Raw genomic sequence first — 20513 nt, forward strand, 5'->3', positions numbered from 1 at the left:
CCGCCGCCACGGGGCCGGGGCCGGGGGCCGGAGCGCTGCCCGCCCGCCCGCTGCTCTCCCTGGGGCTGCTGCAGCTCATCCTGGGCTGCTGCATGGTGGCGCTGAGCTTCGGGGCGCTGTCGCTGAGCGGCTCGGCGCAGGTGAAGAACGCCTGTCCCTTCTGGGCCGGCTCCTCGGTGAGTGCGGCGCGGGCGCGGGGCAGCTCCGCGGCGGCGGCCCGGCGCTCGCCTTGCCCCTACGACCGGGGCAGAGCTCTCGGGGAACGCCTGCCGCAACGCGCTTTTTTAGAAGTAAACAGCTTTTCATTGCGTGGAAACAACAGCTACGCTTCTGCTAACAGTCTTCCTACGGTGGCAGCGTAAACCCTGACAGGGCAATGGGCAACATCGAGGCCACTAGCTTGGGAACTTGTTTTCTGTTGTGCGCTTTATCCTGGAGAGTTGTACGCAAGTACTACGTGCAGTCGGAAGGAGATTTTCTCCAGCAGTGATGCATATACACCTTGTATATTGTTTTTGTATACTTTATACAGTTAATGTAATAAGGTAGAGATAAAATAGTAATACTCCGAGAAAAAAACATGGATGGGAATATGACTGTTTTGTAAAGAGCAGTGAGGGAAGTTATTCCATCTCCTGTTGGATTCTGCTTTAAACTGCACCTTTATAAATACAGAATAAATAATTGTACCACGGTGCTAAGCAGAAACAAAATTAGTAGGAATAGAAGATAGTTGGTACCTTCAAGATTCTCGTGCAGGCATACGAAAGTACAGCAAAATGATTAAAGTTTGTGGGCCCTTGAGCAATGAGCAAGTAATGTTCTGTGGCTGATATGCTCTGCTCCTGCTGGTAGTCTGGACAGTATCAGCGCAGCYCTCAGTTTTAATTTTTATATTAAGTTTCCAGTGTTGCTCACCTGTGGAAATGTGCTCAATGATCTGTGCTTTGGGGATCAAGTCATTTTATACCCATTTATATGTATAGTGAAATACTCATCCTGGAAAGTATACACAGCCTTAATGGGGGAAAGCAACCCAAACCTTCCAAGTTTATATGTTGAGTGTCTCTCTTGTCAGTTTTCATCTTACTGTTTACTCTAGATTAAAACAAGTTTATTTAAATATATCTAACCTATGGATTTTCTTTATAGGCCTGCACACAAAACCATGTTTATGCTTTTAAAATGTTTTAAAATTACTCCTGCAAAATCTCTTTCTTAATGAGAAAATACCTTTACTTTTTAATAGCAGCTCTGAAATAATAATGTTTTGATCAGGAAGAATTACCAAAAATGCATTTTCAGGTGTGACAGTGTGAGTGAAAAATTTTAGCCCAGAAACGTCTTGGAAAGGTACAGGCAATTGAAAGTTAGAATTGAGGAATTGTGTCTGTTTTTTCATTTTAGATACAATGTCCTGATTGTGATGTACTGATAAAGTGCAGAGCAGAAAAACTGAGGAAGGCTTTCTTTTCTTTTATCTTAAAGCTTTAACAGGCATAATGAAATCAGTCTTTCTGTCCTAGAGGCAAAACACCAACTCACATAAATATTGATGTACTTTATTATAAAATCATGTGACTATTTTGCACTTACAGAATTCAAAAAATATTTTGTTATGAAACTAAGAAGTTATGTATGTGGTTTTGCAGCACCAGTGGTGATATCACTAGGTGTTTTGGCCAAATCATATACGCATGTTACGCTAGACCAGTTAATCATGTCAAGTTAATGAAGTTATAGAAGGGATTTATTGAAAATGCTAAGGGTCACCTTCCTGTTCCAGTGTTCCTGTTTCTTTTTAGGGTAGGAGTTTGCTGTGGATTGGCTTAGTCACAAAGCTCCCCACACGAGAAGTGTTCCTCCTTGTTTGCAGAGCTTGCTGAAAAACTGACATGTCTTTCTTTTGGGTGCCCATCCTTCCAGTGAGAGGGTGCTTAGATATGTTATTTACTTCAGTTCTCAGCAGTACTTTTTCCTTTCCTTGTTTAGTCCTCCAAAGTAAAATCCTAGGGTACAGTTATGTGATTCAACAAGTTTGGTCTAACAGCTAACTGCTGCTGAAGGGGATGCTTCTACTTTGTCCTCTCTCCTTACATTAATACTGGCACTCACCAGGCTTCATAGTGAGTCAGTTCATGGAGATAGTTTTTTTTGGTTTTTTTTTTTTTGGAAAACTCCTCAATTTTTTTGGTAGGGTTCATTCTCTGGGGTTTATTTCACTGAAATGGTCAGAGGAGGGCCCAAGTCAGCACAGGGGAAGTAGCAGGAATGTGTAGTCGCAGACTTGAACAATATGTGGTGGAAGTGGGTGCCCAAGAGTGGAGAAGGTATAGCCACTTGTTAATTTCCACTTGTTAATTTAAAAGAAATGTGTCCTCAGTTGAAAGGCTTGTTTTTCAGGTAATTAATGATGTGGGAGTTGCTGGCATAACTCTTCATCTGCATGCATGTTTACTGAAATGAAGATAATAAGAGAACAGTATATTATAATATTAGTTTTGATTATGTTATTTGATAGGATGCTCTTAGAAGTGAAGAATCTTATCAATAGAGACTCTGATTTTCTGCTTTAAAGTGCACTTCCAAGCATTACTTTAGCACTCTGAATTACTTTTTATCATAGGAGTGATAAATGCCACATAAATGTACACATGTTGTGTACAGTTGTTGGCTTCATTGTAATGCTATGTTTTTTGATATTGCAGGTAATCTTATCAGGAATCATAGGCTTAACGACATGGAAGAGACCAATGATACTTTTGGTAAGTATTTTTAAAATTTGCTGTAAGGGAATTGCCAGAAGATGCTCTTGATTTAATAGAGTCATTAGCAAAAAGCTAACTTCTTTCTCCTTGAAAAAAAGCTTTATTGTTGAGTCTATTTGGAGATTGTAAAATTGTGGTTGTTGAAAGAGAAGTCAAAAACCAAGAAAGGCTATATCCTTTTCTGTAAGGACATGGTCTCTGTTAGGGGCAAAGGAGAACTGCATTTGGAGGAAGTGCTAATTTTTTTTTTTTTGGAGCACTTTTTGTGTTTGTGTAGATAGAAGAACATACTCATTTAGAATAAATAATTCAGCTCTCTGAGACAGTGCAGCTCAAGCTTCAATAAGGAAATTGGTTTGAACCTCAGCTCAGTTACACTGTGCTAGTGCCTGACAGCAGATGTGAGAGCTAACCTTAGCAGTGCTGTATTACAGTATCCAATGTTGTTCTTTCAAATACACTTGACATTACATTGTTCCAAGAGAAGTAAATTGGTGTGTGGAGTATGTAAGCTGTTTCTATTTGTAAGTGAAATCTAAAGCTGTGTGGCTTTCAATGTCTCAGAGATGGGATTTGAAAAGAGGATTTGAAGTTTTCTTTACCGTACTGTCGCTTCTCAGACTTTTTCCACAACAAAGTAATTGTTTTATTTTTGTGATGCTTCTTGGTGATCTGTGAAGTACTGTAGTTCTGTTACAGCTCCACGTGGTCATCAATGGGAAAAGTATGAAGGATCAGAGATGTGAGCTCTGGATGAATTGCTCTTTCTCAACTCAGCTGATACTCAGTGATGGTGCATTGGTTAGCACAGGCAGGAGCAAAACAAGTTTTTATACTGGCTCTGTGGATAAATAGAGGAGGTTGGTGTCTGCGGCTCTCAATCTAGTAGTTCTTAGAAGCACCATATTTTCATGAAAATAAATATAAATGCCATCTGTCTTGAAGTGTCTGAGTCCTGTAAGGTGCTCAGTGTTTCTATATTATTTATATTCTAAACTGTTCCTTCAGTATTTTGTTGCCATAGTGTCTTTTTGTCTCTTTCTCTCTTTCATGTTCTCCTTTGTATTAACTTTAAGCCTTTGTATAAGCTTTATGGGTCCTTTCTAGTTTTACCTAAATACTAGAGAACAAACTCTTCCTCATCCTTTCATTTATATCCAAATGATCTTTAGGACAGTCGGTTTATGTTTTCTGAAAAGGTTGTGCAGCAGTTGGGAAGGTTTTTGAGATCAGATAAAGCCCTGAGCAACCTGGTCTGAATTCAATATTGACCCTGCTTTGAGCAGGAGGTTGGATGAGAGACCTCCTGAGGTTCTTTCCAACCACAGTTATTCTGTGATTGTATGATTCTGTTAATTGAATGTGTATTTTTTCTTGTTCGTATGTGCATTTTAGAAAAGTTTGATTGTTGAGAGTCAGATTATGAAGCCAAAAGTGCAGAAAAGGAAAACAGCATCTGTAAAAGTGATTAAACAGTTTATAGGGCTGCAGTAAAGTAATGCTCAAAGGGAGTCATGCATAGAACTAACTACAATTTATCAAGAAAAGATCATTAGTGTCTATGAGCATATTCATTTGGGGTTAGATTTCTAATATATCTACCTTCTAGCAACTTGAACTTTTTTTCTTGGGAGCTGTGACCTTGTAAGTTGTACAAACAGGTTTCTTAAAGGCCTAAGTAATAACACTGCTTATACAGAAAGGCTTAGAGTTACATAATTCATTACTAAAAACTAGAAACATATTTAGGGTTGATACACGCTCCTTTTTCAAGGTGTGACTGCACCTCCCCTTTTTACTCCTTATGCAAGGCTCCTTTGCAGTTACTCCTTTTCAGTACACTTCTAATGAATTCCTTTCCCCAGACTTTTGCACTGATTCTCTTTTTCCCTAGCCTGTTCAGAAATAGCATGGAGCCACCTCCCTGTTATGAAGGAAGCAGAGATCACACAGCTGTCTTCCTGACGTGCCTTAATTCAAGCAGGTGCCAGGTATACCGAATACCTATGTGTAGCAAATAAGCTTTGCAGAAAGGATTGATTTCATATGATGGTGGTTTTACAAGATTGCTACAGAATCTAGATATTTAGCATATGGGGTACCTGTGCTCTTGCCGTTCCAGAAGTCGGAGGGGTCAGGATTATCCCAAGTTCTTGTTATGAATTACTATGTTTTGTATTGAAACAATTTATGTTAGCATTTTGGCATCTGTACACATTGACTTTGGTCTGTGTTTAACAGTTACAGCATAAATTTGTGGGATCAACGATGATTGTTATTCTTTTTCATATGTACTTATGTCTTAATCTTCAGATGCTCTCATATTATTAAGCAAAGGCCTCTTCTCATCTTTCTTTTTAAGTAGAGCTGTTTTCRGTTGCTCAGTTCAGTTTCTTAATATCTTCAAATTATGCACTCTGAGTGCCCTTTAGAATTCTTCATATACATCTAAACCCCCAAAATAGCTTTTTTTCAGCCCAAATTAGGCAATTAGGTACAGATTTTAATTTACCTTGATGTATACTAAAAGCTCTCAGATGTAGCAGTTAGACTATAAATAAGTGTAGACATTCGGGTTCCATCCTTTTGCCCTCTCTCCTTTCAGGAGTTGGGCTTCATCATAATCATGGTGACTCCGAGTGCTACAGAATCTGGCCATGAGGAGGTGCTGTTCCTCAGAGTAGTCTGTGGTAGGTTTAGTCTTATGAACATGATAATTGTGTTTCATGTGTTTTCTTCTAGTATCTTGTTTTTTCTTTTAATAGCCAGTTTGCAGTACTTAAAGAATTTTATAAAATAATTCACATTTTTCTTCACATCATTTAAAAAATTCTAGTTCTTTCTAAAAGAAACCTGGTTGATACTCTGATTCAGGATTTCAGAGCCTCGTCATCTCTGAAGTCTGTTGGAATACAGCTATTTGCCTACAACTCCTTTTCACTGCAGAAATGTAGTTCCTCCAATAAAATGATGGACTCTTTGCTTACAGAATGCTTCTCTCCATCTTCAACCTTTAGGTAATAATTTCTCACGGCCTTGGTTTATTCTTTGTGACCAGCTAAACTGTCCTGCAGCGCAGACAGTCTTCTCACAGGCACTAGGCTGGAGGAGTTTAAAGGATACCTGCAGCTATTTTTGAGGGTCATTAACCTGTCAAGAATGGTGTRAAAAAAGCTGCAGCCAGCCTGAGGAAAAGGAGGGCGGCGGGAGGAGATGACATGGAGAGAAGGGGAAGACAGCTGTCACTTTCAGTCTGAATCCTTGCAATAAAAACAGTTGGGTTGTTTTTCCCATGACGGTAAGTCTCTGATGGTGCTCAGGGCAGGGGAAAGCACAGGACTGCATTATCAGGAGAGAAGGCCTGGGAAGTGGCTGCAATGTTAAAGGCAGAGAAGGCTTGTTAGTCTTCTCTACTGGAGGGGAGAAAGGAAGAGAGAACGGTTAAATAAAATGGGTGGTGGCCTTCAGTATCACCAGCCACAAGAGGAGACCAGTCTTGAAATGGATAGACTGTTGTAAGACCTGCTGTTAATAAATAAAATTTGAGGGCCACATTTATTCTTTTGTGCCACCCAGGATATAGCGCCATGTGGGAAGATAGTAAGTAAATAATAAGTCCCAGAGTCAGAACACTGCAAGACAAAACTAAATGGTAATCAGGTCTTTTGAAGGACATTCTTGCAAGGCGGACTTTGCCTTCAGTCATCTCCTGAGAAACCTCGACACTCTGAAATCTTACCTTGCTTTTAGTTGTTGGGGGTTTTCTGATCTGGGTATCACTTGTCAAGCTACTTTGGAAGTCAGCTTGTAACATTTGTCTTCTGAAGCTGATTTTTCTTCCAGAGGAGAATCTTCCTCCTGTATGTGCCTGTCTGAGTGTGTTTATGGGGGAAAGGAAAACTTTTTTTTTCCTCCAAAGTTGCTTGGATATTGGCTCTAAACAGTTTTGGGCTAGATGATGTTCTCTACTTTTATAGAAGCTCGTTCCTTCCTGTTTACTCCTGGACTTTTTCCTTTCACAGGATCTTAAATTTTATTTTTAACTGAAGAAACCTAGCTTCTTTCTTTGCTTGTTTTATTGCCTATGCATCAAGGGTAATTCACATCTTTGAATCTTGCTATAATAGCCAGTCCCCTTACTTTTATCTTGATTTATACTAAGCCAATGCACCATGAGGTTATGTTGTGCTTTCAGGTGATACTTGGAGCCATACATACTCTGGTGAATACAAAGGCATTCTGCTAGTGAAGTGTCTGTTCCTTCTCAGTCATGTATGAAATGTTGCATTCCTGTTGAGTGTGCTTTTTAGGAGTCTTCCTTGTGTTTTTCACTAACAGAGCCTTCAAATTGGGCATTTCTCTGCTGGCTGTTTAAAAACTTGGTTCTGCTGCTAAAGGAAAAATCAACTGTGATCAGATATATGAGGGACATGAAAGCTGAAAGGAGTGCAACCATGCAGGAAGGCAGAACCAAGCTGTTAGTCTGGAAAGAGTATAACTGGCAACTGCAAGGATTGGGGAGCAGTTCAGTACTTACAAATGCATACTCCCATATCTGTAACCAGGAAATTGACAGTGCAGATGCGGATGGGGTGAATGGAACTCTGACATTCAGCTGTATCGAATGCTTTATGGTTCCACTGTTAGATAACATGTAAGCTTTTATAGTCATAGTCATTAGAGGTATGGTCAGATTTCAGGTAAAAATGTGTTTTTTTGCTTATGTTGCATGTTCAGTCTGAGCAGTTCAATCTGGATTCTCCTTGTGTTTTACAATGTGGTCAGTAACAGTAAGGCTTTCAAATTTATATTTAAAGCTTTTTTAATGGAAAGTGTTAATATTTTTGTTTTTCTATGACAAAAATTTTCAGACCTGCATTGGAAAACAACAGTTTTTGGAATTCAGGTTTCTTTTATTTGAAATAATTTTTGGAGAATAATTTTGATGTAAACCTTTTCTTTAACAGAAAAATTTTATCAGAAGAAAAATATTTCCCAGCAGCTTTTATATAAATTTTTTTAGGGCAAGTTATTACTTCATGATATCTGCACCTTAGCTACTTTGCATGGATTTAATCAAGATTTAAGGTTTAGACCTAAATACATAGTCCTGGTGCTAGTGAAGTGAACTTCCATAAATTTTAGCTCTGCAGGCTCTTCACTGCTAGCAGGAATATAACGCAGTGTGAACAGGAGCTGCAGAACTTCACCCCAATACTGCCAAATTCACCCTAGCAACGTGCTTCATAGTGAGCAAAGTCATTCAGCTTCAGTGAGAATCACTGTAGTGGTGCATGTTTCTCCRGATTTTTAGAAGTAGGATAGCTCAGTGTTAATGTCTTCATTCAGATACAGATCTCCAGCCATTAATGCAAGAAGCTATATTCACACAAAGATTTTGAAGTCAGTCTTAAAAAATAAAAGGAACTTTAAAGTGTGAGACACTATAAAAAGCCTTACAAGTAGCCTGACTCAGGTTTCTTCTGATATTTATATCTTTTACCATCTTCTCCTGATTCATTTGAGGAGTTCTGATGCTGCATTTAAAGTATGAGGTGTTTTTTGTTAAATAAATGAATTTGTCTTCTACTTTTATGTGGCTTTTTTTTTTTTGAGAGAGAGTTGTATTGCAGATCTCTATGAGCCACAATAAATGGCTTTCACAACTGATAAAAAATTAGCAGGGCCACATAATTAGTACTTAGCTAGCTATTGCTGCTGTGTATCTGGAGGAAAATTAATACATTGATTTATCTTTTCCTAGAAGGATGCTTATAAAATATATATGCAGGACATAAAAAGACATATAAGTTAATGAATATGGAGCAAGTGTTTTTCTTTCACGTAGTATTTAAGTGCCTGTTTGGGCAACAGTCCTATAATAGCATGTATGTATTAAAGCAATTCCTCTGTAGCATAATAGTCTGCCCATGCAGAATGAATTACAGGGTCAGGGCCTTAATCTTCTAAGTCTGGCCTGCCCCTGCTACCATTGAAGCTAAAGGCAAAACTCCCATCAGCTTCAGCAGCAGTATTGGCTTGACTGGCTGAAAGCATTTAGACAGAACCCTCAAAGTGCATGATGATATTTTTCTTGGAAAAAAAATTATCCAAGCAAGGCATTAATAAATAATGTGTCTAACATCAGAACACACTCTGCTTTTCTGTAGTTTAATTGATATAAGTGTTCCTCAAGACTTTCTGCAGCTGTCCACAATGCATGCATATCTGATGCTGGAAAGATTAAGAGCAGTGGKCCAAACTGATGCCATAATTTGACTTGTTTCTATTTTCGTCACTGCAGTTAAGACCAATTACCTCTGTTTTTGCTTTTAAAATAGCATGTTTGCCTTTGTCAGTGTCTTCCATACACTGACTTTTTTATACTAAGCTGATGATACTTTTTTTCCTGGTTTACATATGGGTGGAATCTTCTTTCRCTGTGATAGAAAGTGTTCTTACTTGTTTTTACGTGTAGGTGGATAGTCATGGAGAAGGCATTTAAATTTTCATCTGCAGGAAAATGTATCTTMTGAAATAAAGTCATGAGAAAAGCATGATGTGTAAACTGTGACATTGCAGGAGTAGCTTCCAAAGGCATTGTGTCATATAGAAATTTGCAATTTCCTTCTGTTTGGATAATTGTCACTGGAGTACATGATAAGGTTTATAACCTTTCTTTCCCTGAGCACTGAGATTCTTAGTTCATCTAGCCACTGCAGAGGCTTCTGCTTTTTTTTTTTTTGCCTTTTTTGGCCACATAGTTCATAAATATTTTATTTTAAACAATTAAAGGATACATTACTAGAAAGTTGCAAATCTTAATCTGAATCTCCTGGTCTATGTTGAAAGATTCTCCAACCCATCTTTGCCTTTTGTCATTGTCATAACCCAGTCCAATAGGTCATATGTGTAATGAAAACATAATTTCMAAGTAAGGTCTTTGTCACGGTTTCCTGGAACTGATGAAATGAGTGATGCAGGAGTCATTATGGTCTCTGAAGCTTAAGTCCTACCTGCTATTCTGTCAACACTTCTGCTGTTGTACCTAAAGTAATGTTGATTAATCTCCAGGAAGGGTATTTATCCTTGGAGGGGTACTTCTCAAAGACATGTTCACTGCTTTGAAGGTTGTGTTGTAGTCCATCAGTGATGTTTTGACTGTGTCATTGGAATACTTGTGAAAGGGGTGGCCAAAAATACTAACCAGTAAGGGAGCAAAAGGCAAAAGCATTTTTACTCTTTCAAATTCTGCTAAACAGTTATTTCTGTTTGTTAAACAGTTATTTTCTTGTGTTAGTGAATGTGATAGTTCTGATCATGCTAGTGTGTGTGTTTCAGATTGTATGTAGAAGACTTGTTTTTAGTTTCTTCATCTCCACTGGGATTTTCTGAGTAATAGGTTCTGCAGGTGCAAATAGACCATACATGTAATAGAATACAGACCAAGGGTTCACTTTTGTACACTAGAATTTTTTAGAACATCAGCAATTTACAAATTATCATCCTGCTTTTGCATCTGTGTAAGAATAATACTACTTTTATTCCTTTTTCTTCTTTAGTTTTAACATGTTTCTTTAGGAAATCTGTATGTTTTTTATCTAAGATTTCGTACACCATTAGGAGTGCTGGCATTTATTTCTTTTTATATAGGGGTATACTGGACTGTTCTTGTTTCTACAACAATTTCTATACCAAAGGAGGAAAACTAATATATGAATTTGCTTTTGCCTTTTTTTTTTTTTTTTTGATCCACCTTGACTTATGATTTTTGCAAAGTAACTTCGTTGCTCAGGACCTCATTTTCTTCATCAGCTGAAAGAAACTTCTTATTTTCCTTAATCTGGTTTCTTGAGATTTGCATTATGAAGATGTGTTACATTGAAACAACTTCTAATTCATTCATAAAGCTGACTAGTTTCAGGTTGGTAATGTCCTGTGTTGAACACAGAGGAAAAGTATCTTTTGCATGAGATTTTCCTGTCCATCTATTCATTAATTTTCTCAGAGTAATTTTGATCAGAAAGGTAACTGAGATACTCTAGATAAGATCACAAGAAGTGGTATTGATTCATCTGAGTGCTGAGCAATGAATTAATTTCAAAAAAAGATTAAATTCTGTGTTTGTATGAAAAACAAATGGCTTTTAAAATCCATACTAATGTTAAAAATTGTTATCTATGGTTTTATGATATATATAAATTTACATGAAAATATTGTTCCTCTTAATATTGATTGTTCTCAGTGTATCTAATACAAAGGAGCCCTCATCCTTTTCAGGGAAGTAGTTAGCTCTGTTAGTTATTGTTTTTTGAGGTTAAAACCTGCTTTATGTGATAGTGTCATAGTCACCCTTCTGCAATTGCTATTCATAATGGGATGTTATAATTTAAGGAATGGGCTTGCAAAGTARTGTCCTTTGGCTCTCAGCCATTCAGGATTGATTTTTTTCCTGAACTTCAGTAAATAGGATCATAATTGGTACAACAGCTCTGATTTATTTATAGTCCAGATATTTAAGTAGTTAAGCGTGATACCTCAGCCAAATTCATTTGAAAAGCTGTTGCTTCTTCGTGTTTACAAACCTCTTGTTGATAAATCTTTTATAAAATTACCTGGAGCAGAACTGAGCCTGTCCCTCATGCAGTCCTTCTCTTCCTCAGCTTTTTGTCTTCTCTTGCATTTTTAATTTTGATACAAAGGAACCAGAGTGAACAGATAGCTATTAACAAGGATTCTTTTGGACATGAAGACCTGATATTAGCTTTGTGGGACTGTGTGCTTGAAATTTAAATGTGTCAGGACAGGAACCTGTTATATTTATTTATCTCAAAATACTATTCTCACCTATAGTGCTTCCTCAGTTTTCTCATGAAGTACAGAAAAATTTTGCACATATGAATTGTGACAGTAAAAGTTCTTGCATGTGTTTAAAATCCTTATTCTAAGTCTCACGTAAGCACAACTTGCATGTTGTAAGGCCCTACATAAAGATAGGACTTCTTTATCTACCAATTCTGCTTGTCCTGTTTCAAGTACTTCATTACTTCTGCCATTGTAGCTCTTTCAGATATTTATAAAACTGAAGGTATTCACTGACTTATGAATGTGGAGGTGTTTTGTTTTTAGTAGTCAGGAGGAAATACAGTCTTGTAATTAAAGTCTCTGTCCTCACTATACTGTGACAAATATTTTTCATTTATTTGTGCTGCGGAATAGCTTTGAAAATTCTATACAGAACAAATATTGTCCTAAGATGTCTCCTTTTAGGTTTCTTACTGATCCAAATGCGTTGAGACATACTCAGTGGAAGGGTATGACATACAATGGAACTCAGAAAGTTTGCAAATCATGCTTTGCACCTGTTGACATATCTTCCCATTCATTACGATGCTGGCATTATAGGACAGCTGGACAATTTGGACAATCCTTTGGAAACCTCTCGGTAGAAAAAATGTTCTTAGAATATTCAGACATTTTGAAGTGGCCTGGAACAGCAAAAAAAAAAAAAAAAAAAAAAAACCCACTTTTTTGTAGTCTTTTCTTTTTTCTTTTAAGAGAGATAAGCGAGCGGCGCCGCTCCGCAGGGAGCCCCTTCCCGGCGCGCAGGGGCGGGGGAGCCCCCCCACGTCCCGTCCCACTTTTTTGGGGGGGAGGGAGGGGACGCTTCAGAAAACCTATACTCTTCAGTAGTTGCATGTATTTTCTTCCTGCACATCCTGCAAGATGAGAGGAGAGAGAGACAATAAAAGTGTTAACAATAACAATTTACTGAGTTAAGGGAGTTTTGAAAATCACACAGAAGGGGAGTGTTGTCCCTGACACAGGAATGTGATTTGCATTGTTATAGGTTCCTTGAGCGTGTTTTATCATCCTGTTCCCACTGCTGTTAACTTTGTTTTGCTGTTTCAGGTTAACCTCTTTGTTCTCCTGTCTGTCATCTGTGTTCTTCTGAACCTGGCTGGATTTATATTAGGATGTCAAGGTGCTCAGTTTGTGTCCAGTGTACCCAGATGTGATTTGGTGAGCAGACATGATAACTCGCATGTATTTCTTGACAACGTGCCACATAAACTCACCATGCTAGAATCACAAAAAGTGCCATATGCAGAGATAAAAGTAATGCATGTCAAGAGATTGAAATACAGCTACARCATGGTGGGGAAAAAAGAAAACTTGCTGATTCAACTCTTGATTCACTTAAAATTGTGAACAGACTCACTGAAATTCGTAACAATACTTTTATTATCCGTCTTTGTAAACACTTGCTTTTTTGAATTAGGGCCTTCATAAGCTGCTGACCTCCCAAAACTAAAGACCCCAAAAGGTGTGTTGTGAAAGCTTTTATTATTTGTTAGAAGAGCATACTTAGGCCAGAAATGGTTTTGTTTGATTTCACCGGTAGCTGGGTTCTGTGTTCAGGGTCTGATGACACAGGTGAATTTCTGTGAGGCGCTCTAGTCATTTTTATGGAGTCATGAAGGAATCTCAAATGCATCTTTAGAGAAACCCTCTTACCAGTATTATATACTGATTTTTAAATAATAATCATTTACAGAACCAGTATGAAGGTTTTATATTGTTACCCCAAAAAGATAAAACTGTTGAAAAAAGCATGAATGGGTACTGTTGAGTTAACTACAAAACTGGTCTGTCAGTATAGTCTCTGGGTGGGATTCTTTTTTCTTCTTTGGAACACCTGGTTAGCAAAATTCATGTTCGTACCTTAAAGCAAGATCTATGAGAAAAAATTAAGGAAGATCAAATCATACTGGATCAAATCATACTGGATCAAATCATCCACACTTCTAACTGACAGAACAGTCTGCACAAGTAAGGACAGAAGGCAAAAGATTTTTCTCATATGGGTGTCTGATGAAGCAGAAGAATTCTATTCATGAGCCAGAAACAGTGGAATAATTTAAAGTAAATTGAAGGATACAAGATCATTCAGTAATAAGGGTGATCATGTTTTAGGCATGGATTTGAAGAACTTTAAGGCTTAATGGAGTATTGAGCATCCAAAGTTTACAAGCACTTTGGCGGTCAAGATTGGCCCAATATCTGAATATACTGAAGCAGCGTTAAAAATTGTTAACGTTAATCCAGATGAGATGGTTAAACGTTTGCGGAATGTCAGTAGTCATCTATGCTTGGAAAGAGGGGACAAAACCAAAAGGTGTTCCCAAAATCATAAACTATTCCATAACCTCGTGTATGCAAGCCTTTGACACTGTGACTATGGAGAGTTTGACAGCTGAACAAACAGCAATATCTCTAGATAGAGAAATGTTGAATTTCTACTTAAAAACTAAGATGACAAGATTTATTGAAAATTGCAAACATTAGTGACATATAGGCATAGTCATTACTGATTTGACTGGGATGAAATTTTAGTTGTGGGTGTCATTCTATCCTTAGAGATGCAAGATATGCCCATGATTCACACAAAGAGAATATGTATATTCCAAATACAGAGCGATTTACATGTCAGTCAAAGAACTTCCAAGTTTCTCTGGAATTGGAGGAGTTTGGATACGAAGGTTGTTCAGTAATCAGTGCAACTTTGCTTAGAAGTAAGTTGTATTCAGATGTCTTGAAATTATCAGTAAAATTTATTTGCAGATAAGAAGTATGTATAATACAGTTTTATAATGTGTGAATCACTGGCATACTAAACCATACAAATTTAATTTTGTAAGTCTGTAATTTGGTCTATTTTGCAGTCAGAGATATAGTTCAAAGCATTAGCTCTATATTATGTAGCTAAAAGTTTTGCATAAAACAGCTAATAAATTAAAATGTTTTTTTTAAAGGTGGACTTGGGTGAAAACAAGATTTGTTTCTGCTGTGAAGAATTTCATCCCACTAAATGCACAGAAAAGGAGAATGCGCTGAAGCTATACCCAGTGAAGTCATGCAGTKCCGTTCACCTTCTCCTTAAGGTACCTTGCATGCAGTGCTCAAAAAGACCCCTTTGATAATGTCCACTCTTGTGCAAAAATGCAGTGCTGAAGTGATTGCTGTTTTTACTGTAGCAAATTCTTTTACCTTTTGGCTTTCCATACTGGTCATAAGCTCCTTATAATTTTGTAAGAGTGTGGGTTTTTGTTTTTGTTTTTTTTGTCTCTAGATTACATTTTTGATCAGTGCATTCCTGATCTGAGAAACTGTCAGCTTTGGTAATCTTAACAGTGCTTTAAGACTGCTAGATCTATGAATGGAATTAAATTATGCAGTTCTTGTCCTTTTTGTATTCTGTGCAACCAAAGCTATAGTTGAATTCAGACAGCTCTGCATGGATAAAGATGTGAATTTTAGCTGATGATCTGAGATTCCGTCATCTCTTTTCGTATACTCAGTCCTTCTTGGGTTATAAATCTCTAAAATGCAACTTCCAGACAACATCATTTTCAAGCACAGAAGTGCTGTAGTATTTCCTTTAATGGTGTTTATCTCACATCTATTTTTCCCACAGAAAGGACATAATTCTTGGATGAATAGATGGACTGTAAATCACGCTGAGCAGTCTTAAACCCTTCTGTATCTCTCTGTCAGGACATGCAATAGAGCAGAAAAAAGTTTTACAAATTATTCCAATCTTAGAGATGAACTATCCAGAAGACTGCATCACATACATAATTAAAAACTAATTGTCATAGATCCTTGTGTTTTCTTGGGATTTTTTTTTGCTTTTTTTTTGATAATTACAAATGCCTTGATTTAATCTTTTAATTTTCATAATCTTCATGTTCTTCAGAAAGTTCTCTTTGCTCTCTGTGCCCTGAATGCTCTCACCACCACAGTTTGCTTGGTAGCAGCTGCTCTGCGTTACTTACAGATATTTGCAACAAGAAGAACCTGTGCAGTAAGTGAGTGCAAGGCACTGCCTAATAAAAACAGAAGTACTAATAAAATTACAAAATTGTGTAAGCTATTAATACTTTCTGTTACAGTTAGAAGCTTTGTTAACAGAGGTTGTATTTGATTAGGATGAATCTCAGGTTTCCACAGAAGAAATTGAAGAACAAAGTCACATTTCAGATCCTGAAGATTTTGTCCCACCTGTGCCACCTCCGTCATACTTTGCAACATTTTATTCTTGTACTCCCAGAATGAGTCACAGGTAAAGCTCTTCCTTTCTTTTAGTGTCTTTGGGAACACTCCGTAATCTTAATTTAAGACAATTTTCTCTGTAATTAACTGAAAAATATTGTCTACTTAAAAAAAAAAAAAAAAGAAAAAAAAGGAAAAAAAAACCTTTAGTGAATAAGGAGGCAGTRTAAATACAGTATGGCTGATGGGTATAGTTTTGCAGTTTTCACCTTAGATTTTATAGGAACTGTATCTGAGTAAGACAAATATCACAGTATGACATGACTGAGAACTGTGATGCTGTCAAGATCGCGCCAGGGCAAAGGCCTAAAGCCAGGCCTAACTTCTTGGCAAAGCTTCTAGGACAGAGGATCCTAAATAGCAGTCTGGTCCTTCTGTTCCAAAGACCTTTTTTGCCAGAAAAATTCCAGTTTCCCCTTTTTGTCGGTTAGGGCTGATTGAAGGCTATGTTTTTATTGTTTTGTCAGGCCAGGTAATCACTATCCTTATCTCAGTACTTGAGAAGGTTTAGCCCAGTATGAGCAGTCGGACTACATTCATACCTGCTATTGCTGGTCGTCTTTTCAAATTGTAGCTGTGGGATAGAGGTGGAGTGAAAGGTAACATGGGAGAAGTTAACATATCAGAATGGGAAAAGGGGATAGTCACATGTCACTGTAAGTTCTTTTCCCCCCTTTTCTTTTGAATTCATTATGATAGAGGTGAATTTTAAGGAAGAAGGATTTGGAGGAGGATAAAATAATAGCTTTGTGAATTTTCTTCTGAGTAAGAGGACGGTGGGCAGAAAATCCTTCTGTTGCAGGCTGCTTTCTTTGGTGTAATTGTCTCATGGAACATTAAAATATAAGCTTAGATTTTCTTTTTCAGGAAGAGGGTTAAAAACCCTGTAGCTTGTCCATTAAGAATGAAAACTATTATTATGCACTACTGAGATTTACTGGCTTCTGTAGTTCCTGCAATTCATTGGTGACTTCTAGGTTTTGTTATTCTTCCTTTTGAAAGTATACAGAGTGGTTATGCAGTCTTCACAGTAATTTGAAAGTGAGCTTTGTTTATTAGTTTATGACCCAGGTGGGGCTGCATTATTCTGCTGTGAACATCCACTGTTTGGATAAACTATTGTGATGCTTAAGCAGTCTTTTTATCATTGAACTCTGTTTAAAACTCCTGCTTTTTGCATGGTCGAAGTGTGCAGGACTATTTTGTTTATTTGTTTCATCAGGAATAGAGTGCATGACCTGCAGAGTTAATTAGAAGTCCTGTTGTGTGTTTACCCAGAAAACGGTAACATGGTATAGGAATAATTTTAGAAGGAGGAAGTGGTCTAAAGCTCAGAAGACTGAGTTTGAATACCAAGCTTTGTTAAAACAATCCTATTTGAGTCTTGATTTAAGCCTTTAACATGCTAGTTATGAAGACAGTGTTCTCTTTGGAACACCATTAGATATTTGTTCAAGTATGTTTGTCACAGTTCCCCTGTTTTAAAATGGGTCTGTCGTTCTTTGTCTGGCATGTCATTCTAGATGGTTATCTCCTTCCTGACAGTGGTATTTCTCTTTGTCTATTTTCAGCACAGTGGGGGCTGCTCAACAATATTTAAGGCTTCTACAGGTTAATAGTGGATAACCACCTTGCCTTTTGCTGCATTAAAATTGTTGATAATAATATGTAAATGAAGGTGATGTATTTACAAAGTCAGGCCCCTTGTTTTAGAGTGGTGAGGGTAGGACATAGCAAGGCAGAAGCTGAAAGCAACAGACAGACTTAATTTCCGTTCTTGGCAGATTAGGAAATATGACTCACCCTAGAATGGATCCACAGTGTCCAGCCGAGTGACTTACATGTGATCTGGCCTTTCCTCTTCCAGTCTCCTTTCACATCTCATTCCCCTCCCTGTCTGGTCTGTACCCTGAATGTCAAGTTCTGTCCATGACCTGCCTTTCTATGCTGCACTCCCATGAATACAGCATCCAAAACCTTTGTGCAAAAGAGAGTGTCTCAGGAGCTTCATCCAGGGGACAGAACCACCATCTGCAAAGTGCATCTGGGGAGATTCCAAAACAGATACATGCCTAGGAGAAAGGAAGCACTGCAGTGATCAAAGCATGTGCCAAGGACGTGTTTGGAATGGGCCATCATTCTCCTCCACCCTTTAAATTGCAGAGCCAGAACCATATGCTAGCACAGCCAATTAATTGGTTTGTCCATTTATTCATGGGAAACCTTTTACATTTGTCTTATTCAGTGGTAGATAAAACAAACCAGTGTTACAAATGTTTGTTTAACTCCTATCTCTAATCTTATTATTTTATAATAGTAATTAAGTCATTAAGTCATTTTTCTGAATTGGCACAACAGCATGTGCGGTCACAGAAGAGCTTCCCTGTGAAGAATGAAATACAAAATAAAGTATTATAAGGCATGTGAGTTTGAGAGAAGAGGGAATCCATTCTGGACAGCAAATCAATTGCCTGGGGTCTAGAAATGCTATCTCAGTTCAATTTAAAATATTATTTGGGGATTAGAAGCATTTGCCAAAATGCAAATATGTTTATTCAAATCATGTATTCCAAAATACAGCATGTTCCTCAGATTAGGCCCATATCCTTCTGACAGTTCTTTCACAGCTGCTGTATGTGTTTACTGCTACTGAACCATTAAAGATTCTGCGTGGCCAAAGTCCTGGTACTGCTGTTCAGCTAAGGTGTGGCCATAGAATATGGGAGAGAGATGGCGAAGGGTGCACTTTTTCCCTCCGTTATCCCAAATAATGCAGACAGTGTAGCATCATATCACAGTCTGGAAGCATTCGACAGAATCTGTTCACTGTGGAGTTCCCTGAAAAAGCTTGAACTGTTACTCCCTACCTTCCTATATCATCATCTCAAAAAGCTGCCCGGTATTTCCTGTGCCCACATGCCTGCTTGTCCTAAATCTTATGATCCCTGTAAAACACTACTGAATATGTAATATGTAAATGTTTTCTACCTGCAGTGACTGAGTTTTGATATCATGAACTAAAGTCTCTGAACCTAAGTCCTTACCCTGTGTTACAGTTGCTGGAAAAGGAGAATAATGGAAGGGATCTAATTTGCTGGAGAGGGAATAACTGCCTAGAGAAAAGGTTAGATGAATACTGCCCACTGTTTCTCACTTAATTTAATTTCCATGACTAATGCATGAATTTCTCTTGCTTACATAGGAAGAGAGAGTGGAAATTAAAAAATAAAGAACAGACTGACAAACATCCATATCCTGGGAACAACTTTTATATCAAGGGAGTTAAGGGAATACTTTTCTGATTGAATGTTCTCTAATAAAATTTAACATGATACAATTCTTGGGTACAGCATTAATTCTCAAGGTGTGACCAGATCAGGCATGTTTAAAAACAAAATAAAACTTTAAGGCTTAAGACACATATACTTATGTAGCCTACGTTAAACACAGATTTAGCACATATGTGGAATACTTGAAAAGTGCAAAGAGGTAGTGCCAATAAAATACCAATCTCCATTCTTCTCCAAAATGATCTTGAAGTTTTTAGGGACTGATGAAATAGCTGGGCTAAAGTTAAAACATGTTTTATTCCCTCCAATTTTAGAATTAAAAAAAGCAATGACCAGTTATCCAGATCTTCCCTTTTTTTGCCTTACACTTCTCCCTGTATTATCTCCTTTCCTTGACAGAAGCCTTTCACARAAGTTCCCCAGTTCTTTTTTTGCAATTTGCAAATAGTTTTTATTCTTTATTTTATATTTCCTCTTGAAGCAAGCTTCCATAGGCATCTCCATTCCCTTTACATTTTCCTCTTAGCTTGTATAAAGAAGATTTTCAGTCACCTTTGTTTCCTCCAGCCACTGCCCAAACAAGCCCTGAACTCTGGAAGGAAGGACTCGCTTTCGTGCTACTTTTCTTTGTAGAATATCCTGTAGTGATAGGTGGGAGCCTGAACTGGATCTGGAGAGCAGAACCTGTGATTTCTGTGTTTTGCTTGAGGTTCTGCTCAGTACCAAGTCAATAGCTGCTCAGGAGCTCCTTTCTGGAATGGCTTTATGTGGAACTTACATTTTAAGTTTCTGTAGCCTTGATAGAAATGGAGAAGGTGAAGAGCATTTAGAAATTAATAAAAAGCAGAGAAAGACTCAGGCAGTCTGGATCAAAGACTTCCCTGAAGATTTTGTCGGAAAAATCCCTTTGGCGGCTCTGTTGTCAGTCACAGCACTTTGTTCCAGTGTTAAATGGCATAAAATAAACATGTGTTGTCAAATTTACCAAAAAGAGTTTCACCAGACACTGGACTAATTTCACAGAACCACAGAATGGTTGAGGTTGGAAGGGACCTCTGGAGATCGTCTAAGTCCAACCCTCCTGTTCAAGCAGGGTCACCTAGAGCACATTGCACAGGATTGCATCCGGGTGGGTTTTGAATATCTCCAGAGAAGGAGACTCCACAACCTCTCTGGGCAACCTGTGCCAGTGCTCTGTCACCCTCACAGTGAAAAAGTTTTTCCTCATGTTCAGATGGAAGTGTCTGTGTTTCAGTTTGTGCCCGTTGCCTCGCGTCCTGTCACTGGGCACCACTGAAAAGAGTCTGGCCCCATCCTCTTGACACCCTCCCTTCAGATA

The 20513-nt window shown here is 37.9% G+C and overlaps 1 protein-coding gene across 2 annotated transcripts in view; it reads left to right on the top strand.

Annotated features, from left to right (window-relative positions):
• The first annotated feature begins 154 nt into the window (after positions 1–154).
• The window catches only part of FAM189A2 (family with sequence similarity 189 member A2), a 27921-nt gene continuing 7562 nt past the window's right edge, over positions 155–20513 (top strand). For both annotated transcript variants that reach the window (XM_026073539.1, XM_026073538.1), the window contains exons 1-6: positions 155–176; positions 2709–2765; positions 12681–12791; positions 14585–14713; positions 15529–15636; positions 15761–15894. In XM_026073539.1, the coding sequence (XP_025929324.1) occupies positions 2754–2765; positions 12681–12791; positions 14585–14713; positions 15529–15636; positions 15761–15894 (494 nt within the window). In that variant the 5' untranslated portion in view covers positions 155–176; positions 2709–2753. The remainder of the gene's footprint in view (positions 177–2708; positions 2766–12680; positions 12792–14584; positions 14714–15528; positions 15637–15760; positions 15895–20513) is intronic.

Source organism: Apteryx rowi, unplaced genomic scaffold (assembly GCF_003343035.1).
Source record: "Apteryx rowi isolate R43461 unplaced genomic scaffold, aptRow1 scaffold_37, whole genome shotgun sequence".
Classification (NCBI taxonomy): domain Eukaryota; kingdom Metazoa; phylum Chordata; class Aves; order Apterygiformes; family Apterygidae; genus Apteryx; species Apteryx rowi.